At 35.0% G+C, this 13,084-nt stretch overlaps 1 protein-coding gene across 1 annotated transcript in view; it reads right to left on the bottom strand.

Moving 5' to 3' along the window:
- Window positions 1–13,084, bottom strand: part of ATAD2B (ATPase family AAA domain containing 2B) — an 80,945-nt gene that overhangs the window by 48,949 nt on the left and 18,912 nt on the right. The window contains 10 exon segments of the mRNA XM_030037514.2: window positions 927–1,086; window positions 2,102–2,190; window positions 3,005–3,179; window positions 3,963–4,078; window positions 4,829–4,940; window positions 6,120–6,218; window positions 8,050–8,125; window positions 9,404–9,520; window positions 10,830–10,938; window positions 11,474–11,576. Of these exon segments, the coding sequence (XP_029893374.1) occupies window positions 927–1,086; window positions 2,102–2,190; window positions 3,005–3,179; window positions 3,963–4,078; window positions 4,829–4,940; window positions 6,120–6,218; window positions 8,050–8,125; window positions 9,404–9,520; window positions 10,830–10,938; window positions 11,474–11,576 (1,156 nt within the window).

Raw genomic sequence — 13,084 nt, 5'->3', positions numbered from 1 at the left:
TCAAAATTAGCACACCAAATCCACGTCATAATACTTTAGACATAAATATTATTTATTCATGTGAATATAAAGTTATTTTATGTGTTTTTGACACATCACTGAGATGCATAAAATAGAACTTGGCACTCAAAAGTCTCTTAAGAGCAAAGGTTTTCCCTTCTGTTTTAATTTCATATATAAGCAGTAATGTTTTCAGTATACCAGTTACACATTTTAATTGCTGTTTAATCAACATTATTATACATGAACTGATCAAAACTCATGCTCTAAAAGGAATTATCATAATTTTATAATTTAATTTTTAATTGCTGCACCTATGATTAACAGCTTCTATTGTCAAATGCCTCACCAATTAATTTATTGCTGAGCAGCACAGTACATACACATGAATTCCAAAACTATTTCATTTTAAAATTCTATAGAATCCAAATAAACCTATCAATATGCAAAATAAATTTAATTTTAAGTATAAATTCATGAAATATTATGGCTGAGTTTATAGAAGTCTAGAACAAGGAACTGAAGTGTTCCTGTTGCCAATATAATAACGTCTGGCTTCGCATGTACAATTTTTATGTGCTTAGCAGTCTACAGGCTAATAAAGCTATTTTCTCCTACCATAACTTCCAAAACCCCAATAGTTAGGGCTCATTATACAAATCCATACAAAACCACAGGTTTTAGAACAGCAATTCAGTTTAATGCAAACAATTTACCTCTCTGTTTAGTTTTAACTGTATTATGGCGATTTTTAAGTTCAATAAAACTTTATGTATTCAGTGTGTTTTTACTAAAAATGTCTTCCTAAAATTAAACATTCTTATAAGTAAGAATGCATATTTTTATTTCATAAGCTTGGTTGTCAGGCATTCAAATATTTAATATACTAGAACTGTTTATTAATAAATCTCCTTTGTAGATTTTACCTTTTGATCAGGCAAGTTGAAAAGAAATTCCCTGTCAAAGCGACCAGGTCTCCTGAGTGCAGGATCTATAGAATCCAGCCTGTTTGTAGCACCAATTACAACTATTTCACCTCTATTATCCAGTCCATCCATGAGGGCAAGAAGAGTAGACACTATAGAGCTAAAAGAGAGTTTTCAAAAAAAGGACGTATAGGGAACACTGCAAGAATTTTTACTTTTGCAACTGCAACATTCATAACTTCAAAGAAAAAAAAGTTAAAGTTAAAAAAACCAGTTGCATAACTGTTTCAAGTCTCAAAGCAAGAAGGAACCTTTTGATAGAATCTGTATTATACTTTGTATTATTACTGTAGAATGGATTACATCAAATTCAAACTTTCTCCTTTAAAAGTTTTGGGGAACGTGAGCTCGGGAAGCCAGTTATTGCAGCTCTGAAAAATCCTCTTCCATTAACAGTGTATGCATCGTCCTGTTTAGAGCAACTGTAGCACCAGGCAGAAGAAAGGTGCATCGAGACAAATCCACATGTTCCCATAACCTCCTAGTCTGCTGGCCCCAGAATTTCCCTCCTGTCCCTCCCAGTTGAGTGGAGGGAGATATACACACAAATGCCACCACCTACAGAATGAAAGATACAAGTGCATTGCCATAAAAAGCATAGCAAAACTGAGATTGAAGGCAGCCAGGAAAAATTTCAGCCAGCAATAAACTGTTGTAAAATTTTTTTAAAAAAATGACACGATAGCAACTCAAGAGAAGTTAGCACACACACCATCCAGAATCAAAATGATAGGGGTGTCCATTTCATTCACAGAACATTACAATTCATCAGTTTAAAATAAAATTTTTTTCAACTGGTTATTCTATTGGGCTGCTAACAGACAATCTGTTTACAGTACAAGACCACAACCAAAAGAAAGGCTGTGGAAATCAAAGTTAATAGTGTGGCTGAAGGGTTATCTCCAGTACAATTCAATTCCCAGCAAATTACAGTCCGTCTGAAGAACTGAAAAGATGACTTTCAACACCAAAAAAACTCAATCTGTCCTTTCTAGTGTAAGTGAGCTTAAGCAAAAGTAAAAACCTTTCTTGGAAACTGAGTAAAATTACACTTAACAGTTTACCCAGATAACGTAGCATATACCAAGATAATGGCAGAATATGAGAAATATTACCTGTGAATCTGATCTTGTCTACTAGAACGAACTGGAGCCAAGCCATCTATTTCATCAAAAAAGATTATAGAGGGTCTCATCAAGTATGCCTGGTATGCAAAAAAAAAAAAAAAAAAAAAAAAAAAAATTGAATTCGCTGTTAATTCATGATTTATCCATCAACACTGAAAACAGCTTGTTTTTATTACAAAGCATTAACATGCTGAACTAACACATATTGAGACACCTTTGTTAAAAAGTGTTCAGTCTGAAAATAAAACTGAATTTTTAACTACAGTACTGTTTCAGACAAAGCAAAAAAACCTGCATTCTCCTTTGAATAAGCAAGATGGCACCAGTGTATCAGTTTTACTGTGTGTTGGAGAGATTAAAGACAAACTGAGACACCTTATACTCAGTTACAGAAAACAGTATCTTATCTGCTCATAACCTGTTTGTTTAGACATCTGTGTCTGAAAACAGCTTTTGTTTGAGCAACTGCATTTCACTGGTTTATGCGACTCCCTCTTCTGTCCATCATCTTCCAAACCAAATAAGGACACTAAAATATACACACAACCAATGCAGTCTTGCATCCTCCTCTATGTAGCAGTTATCTTGAACATGCCAGTCAAACTCAAACTCACTGATTTATGGGGTTTTTTTTTCAATTTTTACCAAACTACTTTGTCTGCTTCATTGATGGACAAATCAAGTGACTTCTTCCTCTCAGTTTTCAAAGTAAGAAAAACTGTTGTCAGCATTCCTCTATTTTTTCATCTAAATATATAATTTGGACAAATCCTGCCCAATCTATGAAAATTTACAGTTATTTAGTTTCAATTGCAAATAACTTTGGCTGCCTAAAACACAACAAAACAACATACAGAGAAATTATATGAAAAATACTTATTTTCTTCTAACCTGATCAAAAAGGAGTCGAAGCTGACGTTCAGATTCACCAACCCACTTACTGAGACAGTCTGCTCCTTTCCTCATAAAGAAAGCCACCTTTTTGTCTCCTTGACTGCATTCATTAGCTAGAGCTCTAGCTACCAAGGTTTTACCTGTTCCAGGAGGACCATAGAATAAACAGCCCCTGAAGATAAATGGATCAACACAGTCACAAACTTATTTTATGTCTCCTGAAAAACTCCAAGTCAAATTTTATAATGAAGACAGGGAGCCTGGAGAAGAAAAACTTAAGTTCTAATATTATTATTTAGTGTATTCAACATGACTTCATAAAATCTAAGTTTGTTTTATGCTTTCATATCAGTAAATCTTTGCTTTGTAGAGAACATTAATCAAAGGCATATTAAGCTTCCAAAGGATTGTTTTACACTAGTTCAATACCTCCTCAAATATTAAATCTTAGGTAATACTTGAATCAGTGTTTGTTACTTCTTTGAAGAGATGTACTTCCTTTAAACAACAAAAATATCCCAAAATTTTTAATTTACTTAGATTACGTGTACCCATTTAGGCCACACACCAAGATGCCTAACTTTAATAACTATTAAAACCATAATATAACATTATTGAGATTACTTCTATAAAAGAAACATCAGCATTTAGCTTGATTTAGTAAAATATTTGGTAGCATAATGGAAAAAAAGGCAAGGTACTACTAAATAGAACACTTGAGAATTCTTTGTGACCAAATCACGAAATTCACCTTCCTACCACATGAAAAATAAACTAGATTTTTGCAATTCGTCATCTTGCTTATTACATTCTGATAGACAAGTGGGGTAGCAAACATGTAAGTCTATTTATACTGTAAGCACTTCATGGTAAGAATCAATCTTCTGTGTGTTTTCAAGTGAAGCATTCTTCAGAGCTTAAAATAAAATACAACAATAAGAGTAAATACACCTACCTTGGTGGCTGAATTTTGAATTTTTCAAATATTTCTGGATAGAGAAGAGGAAACACTACCATTTCCTTAAGTGCAAGGATATGATGGCTCAATCCCCCTATACTATCGAAACGCACCTTAGAAAAAAAACAAAGCATACAAAGCATATATTGTAACAGCTTTCCACAAAAGTACCTTTACTTATAGAGTAACATGTTTGAAAACAAATTACAAACAACATTGCATTGATCAACAGGAGTTCTCTGAATTTTGAAAGTGTAAAAAAAGTTGACAAAGTCAACTCTTGGTTACCCACATGAGGTTTATCAGGCTCGGAAGTTAACTGTGCCAGGAATGCCTGGACATCTACAGAGATCCAGCCTGAGAGCATTTTTAAGCTCAGGCACAGCATAACATGAATATAGTCAAAGTACTTCTGGACAATGGTTCAGCTCTAGTAATAATTCAGCAGCTTCTGCACAACACACACCACAAGCTAATGTGTATCACAGTTTCCAAATAGGCACGGGACCCATGTGGCTAGCACTGAGCTGACCAACCCAGTTGGTCAGTACTCTGTTTTCTGCACTGCTCAGCATATCCCAGTTTCTATTACAACTAATCAAAAACTGCCTGTAAACAAAGAAATATAGTTGGGCAATTGATATTTTGGCTTCTTTATGATATGTATGCAGCCTGTTGATTATCTACAGGTCAAAAGCATGTGCTTTGTAGCCCAAAGAAATAAACAGACAACCGCTTTGGAAAAAATCAAAAAAGATCAGGGGCCTTATTATGAATTTACTTCAACTCTAATGAGAGGCTGTGATGAATTCTGCTTATGCATAATTGGGAGAAGGAAAATAAAAAATTCTAAGAAAACCTACCGATTTATCAACAATCATAGGGTCAACATCAGCCAAACTTGCCCCAACTTTCACACGTTCTCGCAGGATTCCACTAGCTAAGTCTTCTGCTCTAAAGTTTAAAGGCAGGCACCTGTTCAACAACAAAAAGAACCACCAAATAAATATTGTTCTGTTTTGATCATTTTGCTGGAATGGGAAGAACCAAGAGATTAAATGCCTTCTACTTCCTAAAGAGACAACCTTCCTGGATTGATAAGGTAATCAAAACTAACTTTTTTAATTGTGTGTAATTATTCTTGTATATCCAGAAGCTCCTTAAATATAAATATAGTTTTATGATTCCATACAGATATTTCAATCTGGAGAACTAGACTGGACAGAGTATTTTGATTAAACACAGAAGAAACAACACTGACCATAAGAACAGGACACTCTCCACTGGCAGTGATGAACTGCATAAGTTCAGTACGGTAAGAAAAGGACTAACAGTACAAGGAAAACACATTTTAAAAAATATAGCTCATTAGAGTCCAAAGGAAATAGAAATATTTCTTGCAGATCAGCCATGAATCATATCCACCTGTTCCAGCTTCTTAGTGTATATAAAGAAGCTTTAAGCTCCTACACAGATATTACATCAGGTCAAATACATAGATAAAGGGAGTAAGAAAGGTACCAGTAAGATAAAGTTACACTCGGAACTACACTTTTGGAAGTTGTACGTAGCTGGAATTCCTCAGGATGGAAAAGGGAATGGTGTGGCAGACAGGAAGAGATGGAAAAAAGATAAGGAAACATTTTTTTTTTCTGTTCAGTTTTCCAACTAATTTATCTGTGTCGGTAAGTAAAATTACTGATATACCTTATAGATCTTCCACTTTTAGATAACTGGTGAATAAACATAGGGTCAAAAAACCACGTGTTAGGGTGTAGAATGCACATATTGTTACAAAACAGGAAGAGAGAAGAGTAAGAACTAGTATTGGGAGTACAACTAAACAAACTGGGACCAAGTAACACCAAGAATAAAAATCTATTTTAACCGACAGAAGTTGTTTGTCTTATAACCCAACTGAATCAGATACTCTTATCTTTCCATTTTTTATCACTATTGTTAATTATCTACTCATAAGACTTTAAAATCTATGTTAATATATAACCAGCAACCCTCCTAAACTGTGTCTGCAGGTAATTACACGCAGAATCAAAAAAGTCTGCAGAACTGATAGAACATCATAGCATAGTTCTACTTGTTTTCTGATGAATAATAAAAATCAAACCCTCCTAAAGAGCAAGAATGTTTTGATACCTATTTCTTGCTCTGGCCATGCTTTTAGATTTTCTTCTTTCAAAACGTTCTTCATCTGAAGAGGTTGTATCACTGCTGTGAATAGCATGCTTCTTTCTCCTATTGAAGAGGCAAAATAAACATAAAACTCAGTCATTTTTGCAGCAGAATGGCATGGTTTGATTCTTTTATAAAAACAAAATTGAAATGGGAAGTACAGTACTGTTCAGGTTTAAGATGCATTCAGATTTTAGTCTTCTTAAGTATCAAAATAATCTGGGAGGGGAACAACATCTTTTACTGTCACAGGAATATCTGATTTCAACATGAACATTACTAAAACAGTAGATCCCCTTAAGACATGTGGTCCAGTCAGTCCACGTTATCTCAGCAAATGTGATTAAGTATCCAATCAATAAGCTTCTGAAGTTCATCAGGCAGCAACTGTACTTACAAAAGCTTCCAACCACTTTAGCGACATCTAATATAACAGAAGTATCAAAATCCCCTTACTAGGTTTGATGCTTCCCTTTAAATATTCTTTGAAAAAATTCCATGCTTCCTAAACCATATGGTCTCTTTTTATGAGGTCATTAATTCTGAAGAGCAGAAGTTTCACAAAATACCTGTAGCTGTAGTTAAACTTCCGATCTGAATCTAAGTAAAATTACTATTCAAAGTCTGCATGAACCATTTCTTATTTTAGTATGACAGTATTTCAGAAAACTGAGTATTTCAGAAATATTGGAGAATGTACATTGCATCTTCTGTACAAAAAGGTGTTCGGTTTGATATCAGTTTGAAAAACATCAGCACTTTTTTGCATTCAAAAGCTGGCTACTAGTTAAAATTCATGTGTTTTTAGTGAATATAGTAAGCTGCATCATTTGTATGAACACGATAATGCACTGACTAGCTGGTTTTTGATGAAGGATAACATGGTCAATCAGTTTTACTGTTCAATGACCAAAAATTAGATACATTTAAAAACATATCAAAGAGAGTATCGTGCAATTAGGAAGAATTTTTATGACAGTATCCTGACAAGAAGGGATAAAATGAGAATGGAGTAATGAGCGTGCTAAAACTGAAGGGATAATAGCTTTCACACTCTCTATATCTAAGTACAAGTGCTGAGATTATCCAACAAAACATCATACACACTTTAAGCAAAAAAAAAAAAAAGCTCTTCAAAATTAAATGTTTTTATTTATATTACACAGAAACTTGTAGAATCATAAGATTCTGCTATTATGTTATTTACTGTTCATATTTTCACTATGCCATTAAATTGAGCAATAAGACAAGAGTTTCAGCTGAGAGTAGCATTCGTTTATTTGGATTCTGTTCACGGACAGATTTATCTTTTTGAAATTCTGAGTAAGTTTATTTTTTTTTTTAAATTTATTAAGCTCTGATCTCATCTATTTTGTTAAATAAAGCCCATCGACAGTTTGCAAGACAACTTGGTGTATTCCAGACTTCTTTGACACAAAATGTAAGATTCAAAAATTATGTTTGGTAAATATTTTACTAAATTGTTAATATTATTTGGATGAAATTTGAACTGCAAGAAAACAAAAAACATTGCCCTGATTTGTTTATTTTTGTAGAATAGGAAGGAGATATTTGTTAAACTGCTGCTTTGGATTTAAACACTAAATCTATGCCCTTACAGAAAATGCTAGTGTGCAATGCACAACTCTCTTTCCAGTACTTGCAGCACACCTGTTTCCATTCTGTTTATCATAAAGCTTTTACTGGTATTATGAAGTGCTAGGAAATTCATTTTTGTATGCTGATCAGGATCTGAACCTAAAACACAATTCAAGACCCACGCACATGCATGAATGAACTGTACAACTCACTCAAGAATGTTTTGAAAATCAAAAGCTAACAGAAATGTACTGAGGGAAAGCAAACAAGTATGTACCAAAAGACTGACATTTACCTGATATGGCTTCTTCTTGCAGGAGATCTGTGAATATCAAAGAGTGTATTTTCTCTCTTTTTTTGATGAGCTGGCACTGAGTAAGAGAAGTTCCACGTTTGTAACATCAATTACAAAAGAATAATAAACTAATCTAAATGCAGTGCAAAGTGCTAGATTATTGCTTTACCAACACTGTTATCACTGGTTTCTCCATCACCACAGCTATGGCTATCATGGCACAGAATGTAATTCATGCAGGGCACTAGCATTTTCAGTTTACTTGCAGCACGTGAAACTCCATACAGAAACCTCTTCACAGCTGATAATGAGATGTCTGGAAATTTCTCTTAACACATAAACAACAGCAGTTCTCTATCACACCCTTAACTTCCAAGTTGCCTTACGATATAGCACACTGCATACACCACTGTAATCTAAACCAAATATGCACAGAATACATTATTTTGAAGACAAGTATTAAAAGGTTTAAAATCAAGAGACACTACACCAAACCCTGCATGGATCCCTGACGGTATGTCCTGTGAGGAACAGCTAAGGACACAGGCTTGTCTAGTTCAGAAAAAAGGAGACTGAGGGACAACCTCATTGCTCTCTACAGCTTCCTGATGAGGGAACATGGAGAGGGAGGTGCTGAGTTCTTCTCCCTGCGATCCAGTGACAGGACATGTGGGAATGGTTCGAAGCTGCAGGGCAAATTCAGACTTGACATTAGGAAACATTTCTTTACCAGGAGCGTGGTCAAACACTGGAACAGGATTCCTAGAGAGGTGTCGATGTCCCAAGCCTGTCAGTATTAAAAGGCATTTGGACAATGCCCTTAATAACATGCTTTAACTTTTGGTCAGCCCTGAAGTGGTCAGGCAGTTGGACTAGATGATCGTTGTACGCCCCTTCCAACTGAACTATTCTATTCTAAATTTCTCAACTAGGCAAAACATGGTAACTGCTGCTATGCAATTTATCTACAGTTATGAATTAGGCTTACCACTCAAGAAGAGAAGCAGGCATAGCAGTAACTATTTTTTCTATGTAATTACCTAATTTATTAGACTGCTTTCTGAATTCAACTTCTGTCAACTACTTCTTGACCTAAACCCCGTTCACCTCCAACCCTGAGCCCAGCACATGGCAGTACTCGCAAAGTTCAACGAGGCAGCACACGCTAGCAATGCCACCACCATTAACAAATTGATAGATTATGTCTTAGGAGTCCTACTCATGTGGTGAACCAAAAAAGAGGCAAGATGGAAGTCACGAAGTGCTGCACAGAAACTCTGTCAGGGATGAGTAGTCATCCAACTTTTCCCTTCTCAGTAGAGCACAACTGCATGAGCACTGTCCAGTTCCTCACCTATTGGAGGGGCCTGGTATCTTTCAACAGTTTTTCTCTGTCTGAGATTATATGGCCGATCATTTTCTTCTCCCTCGGCTTCTTCTACTTCTATATCTCCATCTTCTTCCTGAGACTCTGTTGGGTGGGGCAAAATACTTTCAGAACACTGTTACTTGATGCCAGAGCTATCTTAATCTTAAAAATTAACATTTTAATGGTCACTGAGAATTATTCCCCTTTTATTAATTAACACTAACTGGCAAATCACTGGAAGTTTTAAGACCAAGATAAATCTACAGAGGTCAAACTTCCTTCTAGTTTCCCAGAGAAGGTTCTGGAAAAGCAACAGAAAGAAAAATAAATGTAGTTAAAGTAGTTTTAGTTGTAAAGTACTTCAAGTATCACTTCTATCCACTATCTTTTTCCTTCAATAATTATCCTGCAAATTAAGAATAATGCCTTTCTTCTCTTTTCCCACAGGAGCCTCAGAAAATTGAATATCTGACACAGCACAAAAATAAGTACAACTTTACTATCCACAACATCATTTTAACACAAAGCAAATGAACACACTGTATAAAGGTACCGCCTAGGTCCATCTATTAACAGGATCAGAATTCCCTTCCATGGATCTCAGAAAAAAGACTGCATTCTTATTAATTGGGACAGACCATACCTCTTAAAGTAGTTTCAGCTCAAAATCAAGACACACTACGCTGAACCCTGTATGTATCCCTGAAGTTTGAGTCTGATTTCTTAAGGAAGCCAAGCATGCTGTTGATCATGCCATCAAAGTTAGCCATAATCCCTTCTTTATCAATACTTTTGAACCCACTGGCCAGTTTCATCCAAATTTTTAAAGGAAGGTAGAATTTTAAATGCAGTTGTGTGTCTAGAAGCCTTCTAAAATTCAGTGGATGGACAGAAAACAGAGACTTTAATTAATACCTTCCCTAAAGGAAGGATGCAGAACTGACTATTACACATTCTTTCTGGTAACTGCCACCCAGCATATGAGAAATAGCAAGTCAGTTAGAACATGCATAGTTGTAGACTATATGCATCACATCCTGGCTTCCACCAGAGGATTGTTACAGGGAATATAAGGAAAGCTTCAATTACTTAGTGTTACAGAAAACAGGAGTAAGGGACCATAGTACATAAACATTTAGAAACCAGACTTTATTCTGCTACTTTCAGATAAAATTGCTTTTCTTTAAAGAAAACTACATAGAGATCCCGAAAACTACTTCTCCTCTTTCTAAAGAGTTGTCCTTCAGTGTGTACTTATTTGCAATAGTCTTGTTAATTGGTCTATTTAATAACTCCAAATCCAGATCCAAAACCAAATTACTTTCTGTAGTGCAATATATTGCTATCTTATGTTGAGGAGAGCTTTGTTTTGTGTTTCAGACAAACCCTTACAATTCTTCACAACCCATACCTTCTTCTTCCCCTTCTGTGGACACTTCATGGTGGTTCTGAATCCCATAGCTGTTTCTCCTCAGTGATTTCCTTCTTCTTTTCACTCGAGAATACATATCCATGTTTTCCTGGAACGAAATTCACACACGGTCCCATCAGTACTATCATCCCATGTCACTCACAGTGTTAGCCCACAGTTCAGTAAGTAATACTCCACACAATCTCTAGCCCCCAAGACTTTTACCTACAGACCCCTCCACAGGTAGACTACAAAAGCAGTCTAATTTAATAGGTGGTAAAATAAGTCTCTCGGATAGTACCTAGTCTATCTGATCCCTAGTTAACGTCAGTATCAAGCTGGTTTAGGGAACAAAGCAGATGACGGTCCCTGGTCCTGTTTTCAGACTACCAGAGTGTGCTTCGAAACAAAGGAGAACCACCACAGTACATCATGACAGCATGGCAGTCAATTCAACAATAAAGAAAACATGATTGAGTATATATCCGTGAATTTTGTTCTGAATTTCAGTTTATCAAGTTTTTTAATGTAATCTACTGAAGATGATCTGAAACCTTTTGACAGAGCTACAGACAAATATATGAAGATTGCAAAAAGAAACACACTCCCCTTGGTATTACTTTTTATCCAAGATCTGCACTTACAAATTCTGTATCTGTCCACATCCGTAGCCGTTCTACTTCCCCAGACCGTCTATTTCTCCTGATGTTAATATTATCCATTTCCTGTAGGACAGCTTCAGCAGTACTAAAATATATGCAACAGTTAACACAAAAAAAAAAAAAATCAGTCTTAAAATAGTAGGCATGCAGATCTTTTTACATAGCATCCAACAACTTGGCATATCTAATTCTACGGTCTGTTATGGCTGTTCCAAGGTTTACAAATCAACTAAATATACAAATGTATTAAAATCTGAAAATTTTAGGACAGCTGCTTGAATCTATCAATTAACTACAAAACCAACCATAATAAAGAAAACTTAAAGATGAACCTACAGAATATAAACTAAGGCGTATGCAAAAGAAAAAATGCTGATGCTATTAAAATCTGGGGTTCAAATTAGGCTGTAGCATTTTAAAAAACATTTTTAAAAAAATTTTTTCCTCGGGGTAAGTTGTAGCATACAAATTTGCAACTGCTTACATGTTAGTTTAGGTGTCAGATAAGATTAAGTTTGCAGAATAAGAAAGTAAAGCTTTTTACCTACATAATTATAATATTGGGAAAGCAATTAATGCCTCCACCCCATAAGCTTTACAGCTTCTTACCCCAGCCTCAGAAAGACACTAATACATAAAGGATTTTTAATTTTTTTTAAATGTTATATCAGTAACACCTAGAATTTCATCATTCATTATTTGACCTAACTACTCTACCATTTCTCATCTACTATTTAATTAGTCTACACTTTCATTATCTGAAGTATTTGTAAACAGCTGTCAAAACAATGGTAGTGTATAAATAATAACCTTGGCCAAGATGCTTCATTGCTAAGAACGAAAACAACAGAGTATTAGCCAGGCCAAGTCAATTATTTGGCCACCTGTCCTGAACACCAAGTTACTGGTCTCTATGTCGATTATGGTAGATTTCCACTGGAATTCTACTGTAATTCTAGAATAACTGTAAGAAGGCAGAAACTTTCACTTCCTTTCTTTCAAGCTGTTTAAAAGTAAATCTAAAGGGTGAAATCCTGCCTAGAAAGAAGACGGAAGTTCTGGTGACAGAAGTCAGTAAAGTCAATATTTCATTATGAGCACCCCTCTCAATTTTAAACAATTCTTCCAAAATATCTGTGATGTGTGACCTAACTGCTTCAAGTAAAATCATGTTATAGTTTGCTATCAAAGAAAATAGTGTTGGAGGTGACCTGGAAAAGTCCATCTGCTCTACCAGGCAAGAACAAACTACACAATACCTAAATCATTCCTGACAGACATTTGTCTAACCTGTTCTTAAAAACCTCCAATGATTATGGGACACACTGTTATCAGTGTAAGTTCATATATAGACTTCAGTACCATGATCTTATCAAATTACAATCTTCATGGTAGACTTTTTCCTATTGTTGATGAGTAGAGGGAAATTCAACTGCAACTAGAAAAATAAATGTAACTCAATATAAATTTGTAAACTGATACCAAGTAAATTGATACTGAGTAAATTGAAAAAGAAAATTAAATTAATAAAAGATTCAACAGAATACATTTAACAATAAAGATCATACTTGGCAATTAAATGTTTATGTTTAA

The sequence above is a fragment of the Aquila chrysaetos genome, chromosome 15, assembly GCF_900496995.4.
Source record: "Aquila chrysaetos chrysaetos chromosome 15, bAquChr1.4, whole genome shotgun sequence".
Classification (NCBI taxonomy): Eukaryota; Metazoa; Chordata; class Aves; order Accipitriformes; family Accipitridae; genus Aquila; species Aquila chrysaetos.
The sequence above is the reverse complement of the archived record's forward strand: the minus strand, read 5'-3'. Positions and strand labels throughout refer to the sequence as shown.